The 21,836-nt window shown below is 29.8% G+C and overlaps 1 protein-coding gene across 1 annotated transcript in view; it reads right to left on the reverse strand.

Moving 5' to 3' along the window:
* LOC142332042 (vascular endothelial growth factor receptor kdr-like) overlaps positions 1-21,836 on the reverse strand; it is a 199,377-nt gene that overhangs the window by 17,773 nt on the left and 159,768 nt on the right. The window contains exons 14-22 of the mRNA XM_075378146.1: positions 19,489-19,613; positions 16,073-16,286; positions 12,065-12,162; positions 10,934-11,081; positions 9,549-9,773; positions 7,916-8,054; positions 5,438-5,589; positions 1,168-1,310; positions 867-995 (exon numbers count right to left, since the gene is read on the reverse strand). Coding sequence (XP_075234261.1) covers positions 867-995; positions 1,168-1,310; positions 5,438-5,589; positions 7,916-8,054; positions 9,549-9,773; positions 10,934-11,081; positions 12,065-12,162; positions 16,073-16,286; positions 19,489-19,613 — 1,373 coding nt within the window. The remainder of the gene's footprint in view (positions 1-866; positions 996-1,167; positions 1,311-5,437; positions 5,590-7,915; positions 8,055-9,548; positions 9,774-10,933; positions 11,082-12,064; positions 12,163-16,072; positions 16,287-19,488; positions 19,614-21,836) is intronic.

Consider the following 21,836-nt stretch of genomic DNA (forward strand, 5'->3'; position numbering starts at 1 on the left):
ACTGATGAAAAATAAAATTAACATTACAAAATAAATACTTTAATAAATAAAATAAAAAAAATAACATGGGAAACTTAAAAAATGATTTCCAGTTTCTTAATTCAAAAACTCTTTCAAATTCAATGCATTTTTTTAAAAACAGTTATCAAAGTGAAGTATAACAAAACCTCTACCTTATAGTTATAAACAGCTTTCAAGTTTACAAATGGATTTCACAATAAAAAATAGTATCAACATCAAGCTGTTTGAATAATACATAAAAAAAGTTGTTAGAATAACTTTTTGTGTTTAATTTTATGGTTTTATAGAAATATAATACAATACTATTATCCCATTGATAATATTATAAGTGTTTAGTATCCTTTTCTAGGTGGATGGTTCAATGAATCACTAGTGGATGCAAAATATAAATATTTACTGTAACATAAGATGCTTAAATTAGTCTAAAATTACTTATCTCCAGTAAAGCCCATTAGGGCTATGAAAGGAGGGGATGGTGTGGCGACTGGGGATGGTCACAAGGCTGGGGATGGTCTTCCCCTATGGGTTCAGGAATGTCTATATGTAAAATACCAACTATACATAAAAAAAGTTTTGAAACACAAAGTTTACATCTTTACACAACTCTAATATAAAATGAAAATTATCTATCCTACGAAAAACACCATAACAACGCATTCTCGGCCTATTCATTTGGAGGACAAAATACAACTGGTTTTTTTCATACCATTAAGATGGTCCAGTACTATTCTTTGCCACCAGAACACACTGCCATATGGTAAGCGTATTAAAGTGTACAGAACCTACTATAATATAATAAAATAACTTATAAATAAATTTATTGTATAAAGAAATCAATCACTCACTTTGCCTTTCTTGAAGTAATTATCGTTTTTGTACATGTACATATTTTTAGACAGACCAAAATCACATATTTTAACAATATTATTTTCAGCAAGGAGTACATTTCTGGCTGCAAGATCTCCATGGAGTACCTAAACATAAAAAATTTAAATAAATAAATTTCTATTATCATACATTTATGTTCAAATTTACAAATTTAGAAAAAAAATATCAAAATTACTGAACTGATTTTCCAAAAAGAATTCCTACTTTTTTCTTATTTTATATTTTAATTAACAAAATAAAAATAAAAATGATTATTACCTTACGACTAGCCAAATATTCCATTCCTCTTGCAATTTGAAAACTCCAACATAAGAGATCTTGAGTAGATATTTGCTGTATATTATTTCTACTTTGTTTCCATTCTTGAGGAGGATCTCTACAGATAAGATAACCATCTTCACCTAAAAATAAAAGTGCATTCCAATTCCGTATAAATACTTATTTATAAAAATTCTTGACAGGGTGAATAATTTAAATACATCTTCAACAAAAGTAAATGACAAATATTAGATAGATATTATACCTTTTGGGATGGAAGAACAATGTTATGTGTCACCATTAAGATGAAAAGGGGTGTATATATATGAGAATGGATCAATAAGTGCAAGTGTTTGAAGATAAGTGGCATTGCTGAGGAAAGTTGGCATTACTACAGTATATTACCATCCACCAAATGACGCCATACAAAATTTCAGACCGATTCTTAGGTTAATTTTTATCTGACAATCATTTGTATTAAACATATTTGGTGTTTTTCGATACAACAGAAAAAGAACAATATTGATTCCTAATTACCTTTTTATTTTTGGATGGAAAAACGTGCAAAGAAATAAAAGCAAAGTTGGATTCTCTCTATAGGGACTCTTCACCATCTGTGACAACTGTGAGATATTGGTTTAACAAATTTAAATGTGGCCGTACATCTGTTTTGGATGAGCGCTCAGGTCACCTGGTAGAATGGTTACTGAGAAAATCGTTGAAAAGGTCCATTATGTGATTCTTGCTGATCACTGAATGAAAGTGCGCAAAGTAGCAGAGACCATAGATGTGTTGTACGGACATCAATAAACATTTTATAAGTTAAAATTGAGAAAGCTGTCGGCCTGATGGGTACCGGGATTGCTCACTTCAGACAAAAAGTGGATACAGCTGTCAACTTCAAAGCAGTGATTGGATCTCTTTAAGTGAAATCCACAGGAGTTTTTACATTAAGTCATCACCATTGATGAAACCTGAATCCATTACTACATGCCAGAGACAAACGACAATCAAAACAATGTACTTTCTTTATTTCCTCATTTAGATGATTTAGGAAAGATGCATAATATTGCTCAGTGTTCATTCCACGCTTCTCTGGAAAGTCACTGAAAGACGAAGATTTTGCCATGAACATCCCAAAAATTCCATATCTCACACACAAGCTTCAAGCTTATGTGGCAATACGAAAAAAAAGGCAGTGGCCATCACATTTTCCACATATGGAACAGTTTTTGTCTTCTTTGGATCAAGTTTCCTGATTACAATCCACTGTTTTGACTGCTGCATAGTCTTAGATTAATTGTAATGTATTCAAGTTTGATCACCTGCATAAAAATACCACTAGACTACATTTAAACATCTCCAGTACTGTGTTTAAAAATGTTTACTTGTTCATGGTTTTGATCAACTGTGAGCACTAGTCCTGCGGACTGTTTTCACATATAAAAATTTGATATACCATTTATTTTGATGCCAATAATTTTAGTGATTTCATGCACTTCAATCTTTCATCCTCCATTACTATACTATGGATTTTTTCAATATTTTCTGGAGTTTTAACTTCAACAGGTAATCTACAGATTGTACAGTATTGCTGTGGTCATCATGTGACCTCACCAAAAATAAACAAACAACTACTAGTAAACTGTTCTAATTTATGGAACTGATTCACCATAATATTTTTCTATCTTGGCTTTAGTTACCTCTGTGGTTTTGATTTTCAAAAAGTAATGTTTTATCATTACACGAAATTGCCTTTTTCCATTTTTCACAAATCATAATACTGGATTGATTTAAATGACTACCAACAACAGAATTATAAATGTATCTGACTGAAATTTGGTATATGGGGCTAGTGGAATTGTGGAAAACTGAGAATGATTTAATTCGGTACTACAAGCACCATCTCTTAAGTTTGCAATTGGTACTTTGTCTTGACATTTGAATAAGAAATCCAGATTTCATCTCCAGTAATGATTAATAAAACATCAGTGTGAAGAGGCAGTTTTCTCAAAATCTTTGTCAATTCTTTCTATCAAATCATCTGTTATTACCAATGGCCAGCCCCTATGTTCTTGATCTTTAATGTTTGCCCTTCTCAAAATGAACAACACCACTGTCTTATTTTAGCACAATCATAATATTTATTTAACTTGTAAATGTCACAAATTTGCCTATGAATTTCAGCCACAGAATTTTTTTTTACCATAAAAACTCAGATTATACCCCATACTTTAAACTGGTGGAGTCATGAATTGTAGCAATCATTATAAATGGATAAATATAAACAAGAATAAAATGATAAAATACTGTTACTAACAGCAGACTATTGATTGAAATAATGAAATATGCAAGTGTCATTTCTTTTCAGTAAAAATATTAAAAATCTGATGTGGACACACATGACTTCCTTGTACACTTCTTAAATTACCTATACACATCTTTTGTTGCACGTCATTTAAACTTACACTGTATAATAAGTATAAGTATGTTATACTTATACAGTATACAGGAGTTCACTAAATGGGATAGTTTAATTATTAGTTTACACTGTACATTAATTTTGTTTCATGTCGCTCAAATAGAAATGTGGTGTAAGTGAGAAAGTGTCAGATCTGTAACCATGCATACATCGGTTCGAATGCAACTTCATATACACATATATATTTTTAACTTTTTTTTTTTTAATTTAAATATACTGATTTATTAATAATTATTAACCTCTGATTATAAAAATGTTTGAATTAAAATGAAAAGTATATAACATTTTATTTCACTAAACACTTCTGATTTTTTTTTCATATTTTTTTTTGTATTAACTCTGGAACCAATGAAAATAAGTTCCACTTATGATAGAACGTTGAAAAGCTCTCAATGAAGACTTATTACTATACTTAAGATAAAGTCCAAAATCCAAATGTTTTGGATTTTGGGCTTTTTTGGCCCAGTTGATTGCAATCCAAAGGGAAGGTGCACAACTAGATGTTACAACAGTTCTAAATATAAAATTTCAACATTCTATATGGCTAATCGTTTTTGAGTTATGCGATATACATAAGTACACATATACGTACGTCATGGTCATGTTCCATCTTGCCATGCCATCAAGATGTGGGTTTAGAATTTTGAGGAGATGGGTTCAGCTCTCAAAAAAGATACCACCAGAAGTTCAACGAACTCAATGAACCCCAGAAAACATTGAAGCAGTTTGGGTCTCATTGGAAGGAGCCCACAATGATTCACAAGAAAAACATAGCAGCATTGAACATACACCGAACAACCATCTGCTGAATACTCCATAGTGATTTGAAGTTTTATCCTTACAAAATTCAAGTTGTACAAGAACTGAAATCATCAGACTACCGAGGTGCAACAACAATTCTGTGATAAAATGATTGAGAAGATTAATAACAACCTCAATTTTGTTGACGACCTTTTCATATCGGATGAGCTCATTTCCATATCAGCAGGTATATAAACAAATAGAATTGCAGATATTGGGCAGCTGGAAACCCTCCATCAATTGCATGAATGACCATTACACAGTCAAAAGGTTACAGTTTGATGTGCCGTATCAACACGATGTGTGAATGGGCCTTACTTCTTTCAGGAAGAGAGGGAATGCAATGACAGTAACGTCTGTATGATATGCTTAAAACTTTTGTAACAGAACAACTTCAAAATTCAGCAAGATGGAGCCATGACCCACAATGCAACAGCTTCAATGCCAGCCGTTTGACAGCACTTTGGTAACTACATAATTTCACGGTTTGGTGACATTCATTGGCCCCCAAGATCACCAGATTTGTCGTTCTGCAATTTTTTCTTGTGGGGCCACCTCTAAAGTAAAGTGTACATCACTCATCCAACAACAATCCTTGAGTTGAAAACAAGGAAGAAATCGCTTCGAGAAAAATTGCTGCAATTACCATGGAAGTGTTTTAAAGTACCATGTAAAATCTCAGTATTTGTTTTCAGGATGCGCATGCTTAAATGGCCATCATCTTATGGGCATTGTTTTTAGAAATTGAAATTTTTTATGTTGGGACACTTAATGGCATGTAATTTACCTTTTGTTTTCAACAATAAAACTTATAAATCCATTTTTTTTTTACTTTTGTGAGCGTTATTCAAAATTTACCATTTCCTTGTGTCACACTGTACAGTTAAAACAATTAAAAAAAAATATAGTGAACACCACTTGATCTATATAAGGTATAACATAACAACTATTTTAACTACATCCTAACTATCTATAGGTATAACATACCAACAGGTGTAGAAGAAATAGATGTCATTTCAGTTCCAATACTATTTATTTGTTGACTATCCTCAGACATGCTACCCAAACGAGATGTAATTCCATTTGATTGTGATGTCCCAGTAGTGCTATTAGATATTGGTATATTAACATATTTTAATCTAAAAACAAAACAATAAAAAGTTACAATATTAAACCTCTTTAGACTTTCTTGAGTTAAAATGACCAAGATAAAAATGTTAAATTCTAATATGCTAGTTAAAAGTTAACAAAGTATCTAAATTTTAATAAATCTCCATAAATTATTTTGGTTTTATTTAAAATTAAACAAAAATTCTAAATTCTAGTAATCATATTTTCATTATGTCTATAAATAAGAAAAAAATTTTTTTATTTAAACAAAAATGTAAATACTTGAAATAATTCCTAGTAAAGTTTTTTTCATAACCACATGAAAGAGAAGAAATAATCAAACAACATTCATGTATTACACACATTGTATTTTTATTTATTGTATCTTTATTTATGTAAAATGTTATTAATATTACTATCATGAAACTAATTTTGCACTAAGTTCATGAGTAGTGCTTTTCAGTCATACTATACATCTAGTAATTCATTTTTAACTAATTCACACCATAAATTTTCAACTTTCCTAAAAATGTATGATCCATTTTAAAAAATAAATAAAAAATAAACAATAAAATAAAACTACGAAAAAATCTGCAGTAACTGAAAAAAAAGAATCAAACTTTAAATAAAATTAAGTACATATTTAAATTAGTTTTAAGTTATAAAGATTTTCACAAATTAATGATTTTTTTTTTGATTTTTTTAGATTTATGTTTATTAATACTACTAAATTTATGTGGTAAAACTTAATTACACAAAGTGTTTCAAGAGATGGAATAATTTTAGGAACTGATTTAACATCAAAAACGAAAAATATCTCTGTTCATTTTCCCTCTATCTGCACATTTTGTGTCTTTTTTTTAACAGGAATTTAAAGAAAAAAATTGAAATCTTTATTGAAATTTGTTGTACATCTACCCAACAACATCTTCTACAAAATGAACAAAGTCATTTAAAAAAATCTAAAGCGAATTCATGATCCCTTTATACAGAAAAAGTAGTTGTTTTCTGTGCTGTCTCATTCCAGAGATTTGATCTATTTCTTTGAAAATGAGACAGGTCACGCAATAACTGCTACTGCAGCTCAATAAATTGATATGATCAAAACATTTTTAACTAATCAATTAAGACAATATAGTGGATCACCTTGGTTTCAACATGACAATGCAACAGCAAACGCTGCTCACATCTCTATTACTGCAGTACAACAGTTATTTTGGAATCGTGTTGTGTCACGAAATTGAAACATTTCATAGTCAGGACAATCTACTGATTATAATGCATGTTACTATTTTTTGGGGTATTTTTTTAAAAAGTAGGGTCTACAACACTAAACCCAGAAGTACTGGATGAACTTAAAAGGCATTAATGTGAAGAGATCAGAAATATTATATTGAAATCTTGCAAAAAAAATGTGAGACACTTGGTAAGAGACTTCAAGAAAATGTTTGTTCTTAAAGGAAATAATTTTTGATGAGTGATGTTTATAAGGTAGTCTGTAAATGGCATCTTAAATTTGTTGTAAATAGAATTAATTAAATACAGTTTTGAGGTTTTCATTTGTTTTTTTTAATTTCCCTTTTTTGGCTCTCTCTCTGTACATAAAAATAATAATGAAGGTAATATATGCATTTACAAACACAATAAAAACAGTATAAGATAGGATAAGAAGGTTATTAAATGGAATTATCTGTATACATATTGAATGGAGAATCATAAAACAGGTAACAGTCCTTTTGTGAAAGGAATTTTTTAATTAATTTTTAATTAAATTAAGTAAAACAATTTTTACTTTTATTAATAACTTTTAAGTTAGTACTAACTACTGAAATACTGTTTATGTAATTTAATTTATTAGGTTAATTTGTTATAATTTTCCAGACCCTAGCAGGGAGATGAAGCAATGACCTTTTGTATACCAGGCAAACAAGAGGAGCCCACCGGGTTGGTCTAGAGGTTAACTCGGCATCGCAAATCAGCTGATTTCAAAGTCGAGTATTCTAAGGTTCAAATCTTAGTAAAGGTAGTTATTTTTACATGGATGTAAATATTAGATAAAATATTACATCAGCGTTCTTTGGTGGTTGGGTTTCAAATAACCACACATCTCAGGAATGGTCGATCTGAGACTGTACAAGACCACACTCCATACATATCATCTTCATTCATTCTCTGATGTAATACCTTACAGTGGTTCCAGGGGCTAAAAAAGGCAAGCAAGAGGATAACACCACCTAAGCCACCTAAGTCGATAAAATAATTTGTATGTACTACAAAGTATCTTATAAGCAGGACTGATGAGAAAAAAAATAAAATTCCTAAATTAAATTTTTTAAAAAATGAGAAAAAACTTACTTTGGAGATGATTTAATTATAGTAGGATCAATCCGTCCAGTAATTGGATTAACTTGATTAATAAAAGTTTCTCTATGACTTTGTAAAAATTTATGAAGATTACCATATGGGCAATATTCAACAATAACCAATAATTCATCTGAAAATACACAAAAAATAAATAAACAATTATTAAAATGAATTCATATAATTTTTCTTTATAATACTATATAATTAACTCTTTGCTTACAAAGCAATAAGGATTTTTATTTTTTTTAAATTTGAAACATCATGATTTAATGAATTTGAAATATTGATTCATTACAAAGATGTTCTTGCCATAAAAAATTGTGTGGATCAGTTCCTTTCCTAATCAGAAACAAGTATTACTAGATGATAACTTATATATTGATCAGATAAAGATTTACATTACAAGGCCATATATCAACCCGACATTCATGATTAGTTAATCATTTAAAATTAGAAAACAATAAACAGTAATAACAAATAATTAATTAATCAGTAAGATTAGTCTTCACAGATTGCCTATTATAACTGCTGTTCTCTAATGCTACAAGAATAACATTAAAAAGAAGGTACTTTTTTATACTTATCGATCCAATTTTAATTTAATTTTTCATAAATTTAATACTTTAATTGAAGATTAACAGTAACATTTACTTAAAAATACTTTGTATAATCTTAAAACTTCAAATTTCTATTTTAATAAGACATACATTTTTCAAAACTAGTCTGAATTTTTATTTGAACTATATTCAGTTTTTAATAAACTTAATTGTAGTCATAGACATATATTTTCAGACATTAAAAAATAAGAGAAATTAAAAGGAAAACATTTTTAAAAATGGACTATGTTCTTACTTCAGAAACAACAACAAATGTACAAGTATAAAAAACATGATAGGAAACCAATTACAAAGAAATCTTTAAATGACTGAATTGTGTATAACTTTTAATAGTATAACTTGTAAAACTACATGGCTTTTGACTGTATAACTTTTCTATATATGACTTTGAAAGGCTCTATTTGCTATAAATATCAGATAATGGAATTAGACCATTACATTTATTAGACCTTAAGAACATTAAATTTATCTACTGTCTGAGTAAAATTTTAAGATAACCCATGGGATTAATTTCTCTCTATCCCGTTGACTACTTCTTATCAAAATTAAATGTCATCAATTCTTCATATACAAAAACTGCCATGCCAAATTTCATTCAAATTGGTTCATGAAGTCTGGAGACATCAACAAAAAAACAGGTCAACATACGTGCATAAGTATGTACATACACATATCCCGTGTACATCCTTCAGGAATTTTTCAATGATAAGTTTGGACTTTTTAGTTAAAGGGGATCATGAAATTTTAAGATAGGCAAAAATCCTGACATCCAAAATTTGACTTAATCAACATACTTTCTCTTATATAATATACTGAATAGTTAACAATATAGATGGGAAAATAAAAACAAAAAAAAGAAAAATTTATTGTTTTTTTAAACTATATAATTTTAAGTTAACAGAGTATTTTATAGTTAAAATATTTTTTAACAGGTAACGTAATATATTAATAGTTTCAAAAGTGTTAAAATGAAGTAAAAGTACATTTTATTATACATATATACTTACGATTGCTAAGATTGCGAGTACAAGCAGCTAATAAATTAACAACATTTAGATGTCTACCTAAATGAATCATTATTTTTAATTCAGATGCGAGAGCAACTATGTGCGTCTCATCAACATTTTGTTTAACCATTTTGACAGCAACTGTAGTAACAACATCAGGTTCCAAAATACCATCAGCTTCACCTTTCAATACAACACCAAAAGCACCAGAACCTAATTGTTTACCTGGAAAAAAAAAGATTAACACAATGGTTTTTAACAACTGGAAAAAATTAAAGATGTAAACAGTTACAACTATTGATTTAATCTGTTTGTAAAACTTTAACATAACATTTTAATGCAGTAATTAAAAACTGTGTACTACAAAGGTAGAAAAATAGCATAAGTGTTTGATGTTACTATGAAATCAATAAACCTGGTTCATCATTTTAAAAAATGAAAGAAGTAAAATGAAAATTTAAGGAAAATTTTCAAGTGAGTTCATAATTCAAACTAGCCTGAGGTAGGAAGATATATTCCCAGCCAGCTTCTTAATATAGGTAGTGAAAAATTAGTAAGAGGAATAAAATCTAAAGGAAATGGCATTAAAGTAACTATATAGAGTTTGCGTCTTCTAACAATATAAGACCTTATCAGTAAGTATAAAAATGAATTGATGAATGAATATTTGTATTACAGAGTAGAGCAAAAAAAATAATTTTTAAAATAATGTAATACAGTAATTACAAAGACCTCGTTTTTATTCATGTTCTACACTTCAACATCATATAAACCATTATTATTGAAAAACAAGTTTTTAGTTTTTCAACTAATAATAAGAGGGAAAAATGCAAATTGCAAATTTCATCCGTTTTGATCCAAATGCTGCTGGAATTGGTTGCCAAATGGCCTTTAAGAAGCATCATCGAAGACTTTTCTGGGCTGAACGTCATCTTATGTTGATGACTTTACAACTCATCCTGTATGCCTGAGTTGCTCGGAGCTCAACCTCCCTCTGTGAGCTTCTTTCAACCAGCAGGAGTCCATTGTCGGTATAAGCCACGATGAGACACCCGCCAGGCAATCTCAGCTGCAAAAGGGAAGCAAACTCCACCACCCACAACAATGGACCCAACATGCTGCCTGAGGACAACCCTTGCACAGCATCTCGCCTACCTCATGCCTGCCCTCATGGAGCAGCACATCCCAATGCCTGAAGTAACTTTGCATTACTTGCAGTTCATTATCCCAGACCTGAAGATGATGATTACCAGGATCTCTATACTGAAAATATTTAGAACTTAAGGCTAAATGCTACAACAAAATAATAATAAACAAAAATAAGAGATATAAAAATAAAGCTACGAGTAACTATTTACAAATAATAAATTTAAAACAACACTTACCAAGTTTCAATTTTTTACGTGGAAATTCAAATTTTTTATTATATGGTAACAAATCTGCTTGCTCAGCTAAATCTAGATCAGGATTTATGCTTCCAATTTGACCTTGTTCAAAATTACGCAATCCATTTGTTATCTGCTTTCTTTTTGCCTTAAAAGCAAAAAAAATAATAAATAAATAATAAAAAAAAGATAAAGCAAGTGTAAATGTATCGCTATGGTTGACAAGGAAAAATTATCCATATTAACACTTTTCCCTTTAGGTCTATCTAAAATTTCACTATTTTTCACATTTATATTGCAAGAAATTAATCATTTCTGATTAATTTCAGCAACTACTGACCAACCACCTAATTACAATTATTTATGTGGTCAATTTTTAGCGTATGATAAATGCCAACTCTGGCCACGATTCAAACTCAGAACATTCTGGATGAAAGGTACAGGCTTATTGTGCTTGTAATTTAGTTCATATGCATGCGTGAAAGAGTACTTGACTGGTAACAACCACCACTAGTTTCATACTTGGCCACAATGTTTTCACACGGAGCTTATATTAAAATTCAATAAAGGGAAAAACTAATACAAAAACAGTAAAAAGTTATAAATATTTAAATAGCAAAAAGTTTTCTTTAGAAATAAAAAATAATTTTGAGAAAATTGCATTGAAACTGATTAATTTGTTCAAAAATTATATGAAACCAAGAAAAGAGAAAAACTAATACAAAAACAGTCTAAAGTTATAAATATTTAAATAGCAAAAAGGTTTTTATAGAAATAAATAATAACTTTGAGAAAACTGCATTGAAACTGATTAATTTGTTCAAAAATTATATGAAACCAAGAACTAGTCAAAAAATTGACAGATGCTTTGGCAATAAGGTATCACTGATACAGTGTTTATGCTCTGTTACGGTTGATTAAAAACCATTGCTTACATAAAAAAAATGTATATCAACTGTTTTTTATGAATTTAAAAGCTATCTAGCAAACTTTTTGTTTTTCAATAACAGACAAATGGTTAAAGTTACTTAATTAAATCTTCTGACTCACTCTGCATTTAGAATGTCAACAAGCTGTTTTATAAAAAAAAATTATAATGAAATTAAAAAAAATATAGTAACAAATACTCACTCTTTCCTTTCTAACTCTGCGTATTAGAAAGATAATGATGAAAGCAAATAAAAGTACAATTATACAAAACAGTACAATCCATATGAATGAGGCTTTATCTGAAAATAAAAATTTTGTATTAAAAACATGTTACCTTAAAAAAAAATAATAATATAAATAAAGATGGATTGTCTAAAAGCTAATGTATATATGCTTGCATTATAACTTTAATGGTTGTAGATGATGTTGGGAGTAACTTGTAAGTCACTTCCAAAAATTGAGAATGTCATTTTAAAGTACAGGGTTATTTTTTTTCAAGGTCTGATCGGTCACAAAATAAAAACCCGTGCAAAAATTGGATGAACCTTTGCGCATATGTGTTACGCAGCGTCTCTAGTATGGCCTTCAATCACGCTGCGTCACTTCGTTTAGTTCTGAACACGCAGCTAGCACGTAAACATGTCTACAACAATAGCATCTCCTGCCAAGTGTGAAGTGCGTGCGGTAATTCAATTTCTTCAGGCTGACGGGTGTAATGCAGCTGAAATTCATTGACGAATAAGTAATGTGTACGGTGAAACTTCAATGAGTGACAGCAAAGTGCGACAATAGTGCAGGAACTTTAAAGCAGGACATACAGATGTTCATGATGCAGGCGGTCAGGGAAGGAAGCAAGTGTCAACCAATGATCTCGTTGAGCAAGTGGATGAGGCGATTCGAGAAAATCGTCGGTTCACAATTTCTGTATTGAGTGATTCATTTCCTGAAATTTGAAGGTCCGCTCTCTATACCATTGTGAGTGAGAGACTTCAGTACCGCAAACTGTGTGCAATATGGGTTCCCAAGATGCTTGGGAACACAGGCGGCTCCGTTCTATGACGAGGGTATTGGAAATTTTGTACTACGCTATGACAAATTTCTAAATCGGATTGGCGACTATGTAGAGAAATAGCGTAACTTGTTACAAATAAAAAGTTTTTTTATTTTCACTGTGGTTTTAATTTCGTGACCGATCAGACCTTGAAAAAAAAATAACCCTCGTATGACAAGATTTCATGCCAAGGCTTCAAAAAAGGAAAATCATTTTTCATAATCTTCTCTGAAACTAATACTCTATTGCTTATCAACATACCAAGAACACTGAAATTCAGATAATATTCAGATCCACAAGTGACACAGTTATTCTATTCATCACAGAGACTGGTTGTATAATGAACATCTTAACTCTTAGAGAAAGCAACTCTGAATAGTGTTAAAAAATATACTATATAGAAACATTAACCTTAAAAAAATTGATTTAAAAAAAACAATAAATTAAAAAAAAAAAAAAACAAAACAATCAGTTTCATTAAATTTTGCTTCATAAAACATTTTAAATATCTAGTTCCACAATTTTTATATTTATTTTATTTAATTTTCTTTCATGCTGAATCTTTTAATTCTCTTATGATTTTATGTAAATCCTTTTTAAACTGTTTCTAATAGTTAACTGATATTTTATTTTGTTCAGGGTTAATAAAAAATGTGAATTCATCATTTACACAGTATCATAAGATTAATTTGAAAGAAATACTGTATTTTTAATACAATAAAAAAACTTATTTATTTCTACTGTAATTTTTTATTTTTGGAGCCTTCCAGGCAAGCTAAATTTTTTGCTAACTGGAACAACCATGGTTTTAATTAGTTTAGGTTATTGAGAGTCATGTTTATTGTTAACTAAGACTAATAATAAAAAAAACCACAGAAAAGATAATTTCTTTAAAATAAATACATGTAAAATTAAAAGAAATAAAATTGTGAAAATGTCCGAAGGGTGGGTGAAATGTAATACACATCTTGCTCATAACTTCTAAAAGAAAAACAGTCAAATGAAACAAATATAGCAGAAAAGTACATTTTATTTGCTACAAAACATTAATTTTTCCACTTAGTCACCATTTACAGCAACACATTTCTTCCAACAGTGAACTAGGTTTCTCATTTTGTCAATGAAGAATGCTGGCAGCCTTTCCTTGATCCTTGACTTCACAGTGTCCTTCAGTTCATCATCCATGATAAAATGAGTACACTTAATATCACTCTTTAATTCTGGAAAGAAGTGAAATTTGCAGGACTTTAAGTCTGATGAGTATAGATTCAAATTTCAACTTCATAAGAGCCATGGCAATTGTACGCAATGTATGTGGTCGAACATTATCATATTACAGAATTATCTGCTCTGTGAATTGTCAAACATGATACACACACCTCCTAATTCGTTCAAATATTTCTATAAATGTCACAGAATTTACAGTCGACCAGGCTTCTATGTATTCTGTCATATACACATTTTTGGAATCCCAGAACACTGTCAAGAGAATATTTTTTTAGTTGGTTGTGTTTTGAATGTTTTCGGTTGTGGCAAACCATAGTGTCAGTACTCCATGCTTTGTCATTTTTCTTAAGGTTATAATGATCACCCAAGTTTCATCTCCCACGACAATATTGAAATGGAAAATGACTTCTGCACATTGTTTTACACACTGACATAGCTGCATACTTGGCCAACAATGGTGACTGACAGAAAATGAGAAGGTTTAGGTCAATGAGTTTTGCAATAGCAGCAGGGAAATGAAACTACAAAATGGCAACACCTGTGGCTTTATGTAACATTTTGTTCTTCCATTATATTCCAGGGTGCATTACATTTCAACCACCTCTTGCACAATCACATAGTTAAATCTGTGATTCTGATGTTTTCAGATTTTGGTATTCAACTTCAATAATTTGAAGTTATTGATAATTAAAAACTTTCTTGAAAGTGTTTTCAGTTCTTAAGTTTCATTGCGATTGATTTAGTTATTTATAGAAATAGTTTATCATGTCTTAATAATTAACCATAATTATGATAAAAACAAAAAAGCTGACAATGAAGTTATAGGACTTTCCCAGAATGCGGTTTTAGCTGTATAATGGGAAAGTGGGTTGTTTCTGATGCATGACTTACACATACAACTTAATTTAAAATATTTATCATTTTATTTAAATAAAATATTTTTTGTTTATTTAATTCAATGATTCTAACTAAAGCGCTTGCACGTACTGTATTTAATTCACATGGGTGTGACAGAACTAGCTGTGACAGTCGACACTAACTAAATTAAAGTAATTTCACAACTTACACAGAACAGATTTTGCTTATACGATCGGCAGACTGACGTAGCCATGTAGCTTAACGCAGAGGGTACCGAATCGACCAGGCAATCGAGTTTGAGTCTCAGCCAGACTGAGTTACTTTTAAACTTTAAATATTATTCATTTATTTAATTCTACTGCTCACCTGTGATGTCATTTTGTTCACCCGCTACATTCCAGGGTGCATTACATTTCAGCCTCCTCATAGAAGTAATTTAGAATATTTTTGGGTTGAGGGTGCTATTTTGCAAATATTGCAAAAATATTATTTTCTTGTTATTTTTCTTACGAGCATTTGTTAAAATGCATCTAAGAAAATAAACTTAATTAGGTGAAATCTTGAGATACTGAGGCTGACTTGTTTTACAGCCTAACACTCTTAACCTTTTAACTTGGCATCAATGCCCCTATAAATAAGTAATCTGACCAAGTCTGGTGATATCTGTTCAATATTCTGGAGATATAATGTGATTTAGAGGCCAACACCATACACACACATGTAAATACAAACATTAACAATCAGAAAGTTTACATCCAGAGCTATAACTCTGCTATAGCGCTAGATGGGAAAGTAAAAGAATTAATAGAAAACAGATTTTAAAAAATACCCTAACATGCAAAAAATTTACAATTAGGTATATAAACTATTTAATGAACTGACTAAAAAAGTAATTTAAAATTAAAAAATATATATAGTAAAATAAAGTTCACTTTCTAGAGTTTTCTCTGCTTCTTATTTACTTTCACCATTGATAAAGATGCTATATAAATCCAAAAAAGATTTTTTTTTAAAACATACTTCTACAAATTAAATGAAAAAATTTATAAAATAAAATAAATGAATCTACTTACTTGATTGTGGTGATGCATGCATTGTATTTAGAACAGTACTTTTAGATGTACTGCCGACTCTACTTTCAGCTTTGCAAGTGTAATAGCCAGCATCTTCTTCAGTAATTTCATCAATAATTAATGTACTTATATTATATTTCTGAGAAACACGTACTCGTGGTATGTAAGTACTGTCTGAGTTAGAGTTTTCAAAATCTCTTATTTCTACACTATCCTAAAAAAGTAAAACAAATTAGCTGCATATTAGGTAATAGGAGAACAAATCCAACTGACTTTAGATGACATAGACTTACCTGCACAAACTCAGCTTTTTTATAAGAAAATATCTTTGATAGAAAACACGTGCTGAACTACCAAGTAACCTGAGCCACTACCACATATGACTGATGGTAAAAATTAAATATTTTATAAAATTTAGTTCTTAGTTTAACCTAGTTTAAACATTGTGAATTTTTTTTCTTTCACATAACTGATTAAAAGATTTTTCTTCTTATTTAATAGTAAAAAATACTCCATCCTTTTATGGACCCATGGTTCTATTATGGTCCTTAACTATTTTATTTTATATAAGTGGAAGTATCTCTAATTATTACACCTTGTTTATCTTGTATTATTTGAAATCTTCATTCAAAATTCCAAATATTTCACATAAAAATTGTTCCAAATCGTATTTCCTTTAATTCTTATTCTCAGGAAATGTTTTATTAAAATAATTTTTTGTAACAGAAAATACTTCAGTGGTTCTATTTTATGTTTTATCGAGATATTTTAAATGTAAATTTGGTTATAAACAAAAAATTACACTGCCTATAAGAAGATTTTTTTTTTTTAAAAACAATATTGGAAGAGAATAACATGAAGTAGGATCAAAAAGTAGAAAAAAATTGTTTAATTCTGTGTGCTGTGTCTTTTTTACTGAGTTTATACTTTCCTCCTGCAATGTCAGCACTGTTTATAATGTGTATCATCATTTTCAGCCGTATTAGACATGTAGTTCAAATCTGGCAATTGAATAATTAGTATGTATATTATTACAAGTGGGTATTTATTTTGTTTGAAAATGGCAAAATAAAGGATCTGTATTTTATTAATGGAATAAAATATAGTAAAGTTCTTTTGGTGAACAAGTTATTTATTTATTTTTTTTCTTTTTTGGGGGAAAAACGCCTGTGTGTTATCATCAAATTTTTTTTTAATAAAAAGTTTAAATAACACTAAAATAATAAAACTAAATAAGGCTTAAAACTAATATAAATTATATAATAACAAATTTAAAACTAAGTTAAAAAAAAAGTTAAAAAGTGAAATAAAACTCAAAACTAATATCACAGATGGAGTCTTTAAAATATAAAAGCTAAAATAATAGAAAAGGAAACTATATAAAATTTATCTAATTCCGATAGGGTGTGCAAAAGACTCCCTACTCGGATAATAAAATTAAAGACATAGAACCAAAAAATAAAAATTGAAAGTAAGGAAAAAAAACATTATCAAAAACTCTTCTAGCGTAAAAAATATATATGACAATATTAAATTTTTTTGCAGTTACCTAGTACTGCGCAAAAACAGAAACATCTGGTCCAAAATTTCATTATCATTGTACAAGATACCACGGATGTTTCTGGGTAGATTAAATTTATGACGCATAACAAATGTAGTCTATGAGTATGTGGTGCACAGTCATGCGGCAGTTTCATCGTGTGCATAGGGGTGCGTGTCCTCCTGTCATTAGGTACTTGTGTGTGACCCTCATATGTCCTATCCACAATCGGCAGAGGACTACTTCTTCACATCGAGTTCTTCTGCATGAGGAGTTCCATGCCAACACAGAATGTTTAATCTGCCGGAGTTTATTATCGATGGTAGTCATCCAGTCACCTTGCCACTTTGCTCTCAGTGATTGTTTTACACAATTAATAAAATCAGAGGTAGTAACTCAGGTGGTGAAAGGAGGCTGAATACATGCTTCTTTGGCAACGTGAACAAGTTATGATGACACTAATTGTTTAGGAGTGGTATAAACGGTTTCATGAAGGCCATGAAGATATTGAAGACGACAAATAGTTGGTAGTTCTAAGACATCAGGGACCAGTGAAAATTTGGACACTGTAATTAATAATCTTTTGATCAATATTAGAAAATTACTGAAGAGGTGAGAATCTCTAATGGGTCATGTGAAACAATTTTTGCTGTCATTTTGGATATAAAACAAGTAATAGGACAATTTGATCTGAAAGTGTTAAATTATTTAACAAAAGCAACATCATAAAAACATGACAGAGCAATTGTTAGCTGACATTGCTGATAATTCAGAATTAGTCAAATATGCCATAACAGTGATGAAACATGGGTCGTGTTATTAAAATGAAGAACAAACATCAAAAAAGGCACACCAAGTTTGATAGAATGTTAAGGTTCTTCTTGTTTATTTACATATCTTTGATTAATTTAATAAAATATTTTAGGGAGACAGGAATTAAAAAAAAATAATATTCTTAAGAATTTTATTAAAATTATGATCAAGTATTCTGGTTTGGCTGTAAATACAAGGGCGATTCAGAAAGTAACCTCCATTTGGCTATAAATAAAAAACCTATAAATAAAAATATAGATAAAAATATTTTATTACATGCAACTTAAAACTACAGCTTTTAACTAATTTTCAACATAGTTGCTATTTAAATTCAAGCATTTTTCATAGCGTTTCACTAATTTACAAATACCTTCTTCGTAAAATCCAGCCATCTGGGTACCTAACCAACTTTTCACAGTATTTTGAAGTTCGTTGTCATTGTCATCATTAAAGTGCTATGATGTAAGCCATTTCTTCATGCGAGTGAAGAGATAAAAATCACTCAGTGCTAAGTCTGGGCTGTAAGGGGATGATCAAAAATGTTCCATTAGAATTGGTTCAGAAGTTTTTGAGTTCTTTGAGGATGAGTGAGGACTGTGAGGACGAGTGTTGTCATGTAAAATAACAACACCAGATATGACAACATACTGCGATGTTTGTTCTAAATGGCTCACCTAAGTTTCTTCAAATTTTTACAGTACACTAGCATCAATTGGCTTGTACTGCAGCACTTTGATGACAATGACACACTTCAAAGTGCCATGAAAAGTTGTCTAGGTGCCCAGTTGGCTGAATTTTATGAAGGTATTTGTAAATTATAAAGTGCTATGATAAATTCTTGAATTTAAATGATGAATTGGTTGAAAAATAATTAAAGCTGTAGTTTTAAGTTGTACATAATAAAATATTTTTATCTATACAGGTTTGTTATTTATAGCCAAACGGAGGTTACTTTCTGAACCGCCCTCGTAACATTTGGTACCCGAAGGAGCTACTGCGTAGTTCATCTGAGTGAATGAATAAATTAGATTAATAAAAAACTAAACTGGACTATATTTTTTACCTTTAACCAAGTTATTTTAGGTAAGGGAGAACCTTCTGCCTCACATTCCCACTCTAATGTATGACCGATTACAGCTGCATCAGATTCATTCTTAAATGATACGATTACAGATGGTTTTACTTCGGCTGAAAAAAAATTATCATTATATTTCTCAAATTGAAAACTATATACAGTAGAAAATATTTAAAAGTTTATAATACTGTAATAAACACACTAAGTACTATTCACTTAAAAGATGTTTCAAAATCTACTGTAAGCAGCAGGAAACAATTAAGATTTATATAAATACATCACTTTGATAACAAATATAATTACTGTAAAGTATAATTAACAAATTAAAATATAATAAAATACTCTTATTAACCTTCTCAGTTTCACATAAACATAAAATGTCATACAGACCTTGTATTTGTCTGTATAATAATTTTACTGTTTGATACAGTGAAAGTCTGCAGTATTTTTTAAACACATCTGAAATTTCCAAAAATGTTATTAGAAATTCTTTCTTTACAACCCATTCATAAATTATAAGAGTATCTACTTATATAGCATTAATGTTAAAATAAATCTTTAAGCAGAATAAATCTTCTTTAGCAAGAGATGAAATAGCAGTTAAAAAAGACAATCTTATCACAAAATCAATCAACCAACCACTGCAAACAATTTTTTAAATTATTAAATATAATTAAATACTAATTATTTATAATATCCTTAAACAACATAATCTTGAAGTTATACTAATAAAATAAATAAATTTTTTATTGGTGGTCAGTATAATACATTTTATAGATCACATCAGAAATGAATAAATATGTTATTCCACAGATTAAAAAACGAACTGTTCCAACATTTGCCTGGATGAATCAAGGGAAACCGTGGTAAAATCTTGATCACAGCAGCATCAAAGAATAAACAACTAAATATAAAATAAACTACAGAGGTTGTTGAAATCCATATTGACTATTTACAATATAAACACATGAAATATTAAAGTAAATATATATGAAGATATAGAATAAAGTAGCGTGCAAATTAACCCAAACAGAAGTTATTTAATAAAAAGTAACTTTATTTAAAAAAAATCATACCTGTAAAATCTGTGAAAATCTAGTAATTATAATATATCCTCCTTATCCTTAATCATTTCACATACATGATTTGGCATCGATTAAACAAGTGTACTACACATTGCTTTGATTTCTTCATCATGAAACCATACCGGTATTACTACTTTAATGAGACCAATTTTTGTCTGATAATTCATTTCTGAAAGTTTTTTTTATTACTGTCCAACTGGATTTGATTTTCAACTGGGTTTAAGTCTGGGGAGTTGCCTGACCCTGAGAACACCTTAATGTTTCATTATTTGAAAAATGTTTCTACTTTTTTGGCAGTAAGGCATGGCACCAAATCTTGTTGGAACACTCCGTTGCCTTAAAGTAATTTATTTTGAAGTTGTGTCACAATCCTTTCCTATGGTCTTCAAACATGAAACAACCCCAAAACATTTTTTTCTGGGGAAGTTTAACTGACTGCTGGATAATGTATGCAATAAACATAAAAACGTGACTTGTCTCAAAACATAATATTTTTTTCAGTATTCATTGGTCCAGTTAGTATGGGTTTGGCCTATAAGAACCTTCTTACACATTGGTGGTGTTAAAAGAAGCTTTTGTAGCTGGCCATCGAGCTATCCATCCAGTTGCAACAAATCAGCATCTAACAGTTGTCATGTGTAAATCTCTTCCACTGGGTGCTAATTCTTGATTTAAATCCAAAGCAGATAATTTTGGATCAAGTTCATTTTTTCTCACTAATAACCAATCCTGTGTTGGAGTAGTTTTTCTTTTATGGCCAAATTTACCTTTCCTTTGAGGTGAAAAGGAACTAGTCTCTTTAAATTGTTTTAAAATAGCATTCACTGTCCCTAGTCCAACATCAAACCATTTATATACGGGAAATGATAAAAAAAGATTGTACAGTATTTGAACAATTCAAATTAAAAAAGTCACTTTTACTTTTTATAATTTTTTATTTATAAACATTCTTTCAATGTGTTATTAAAAACTATACCTTTGATGGAAGCTAGCTACAGAAGTTTTATATGCTGCAGATTACTTTGTATACTGCATTGATCTTCCAACAGATCAGTCACTTTCAAACCTTTGAAAGCTTCCTAAGCTATTGAAATTTCTTTATTTTATGTACAACTGTTTTCATCAGTTAACATCTTTCTACAAATATGCTATTATTTCCTGGTCACCCAATTCTTTATAAATTGCCTCCTCAATATCAATCACTTTTCTATCATCTGATGTTTAGGTTTTCCTTTTACTTTCCTCTATCAG

This window comes from Lycorma delicatula, chromosome 11, assembly GCF_047948215.1.
Source record: "Lycorma delicatula isolate Av1 chromosome 11, ASM4794821v1, whole genome shotgun sequence".
NCBI classification, from domain to species: Eukaryota; Metazoa; Arthropoda; class Insecta; order Hemiptera; family Fulgoridae; genus Lycorma; species Lycorma delicatula.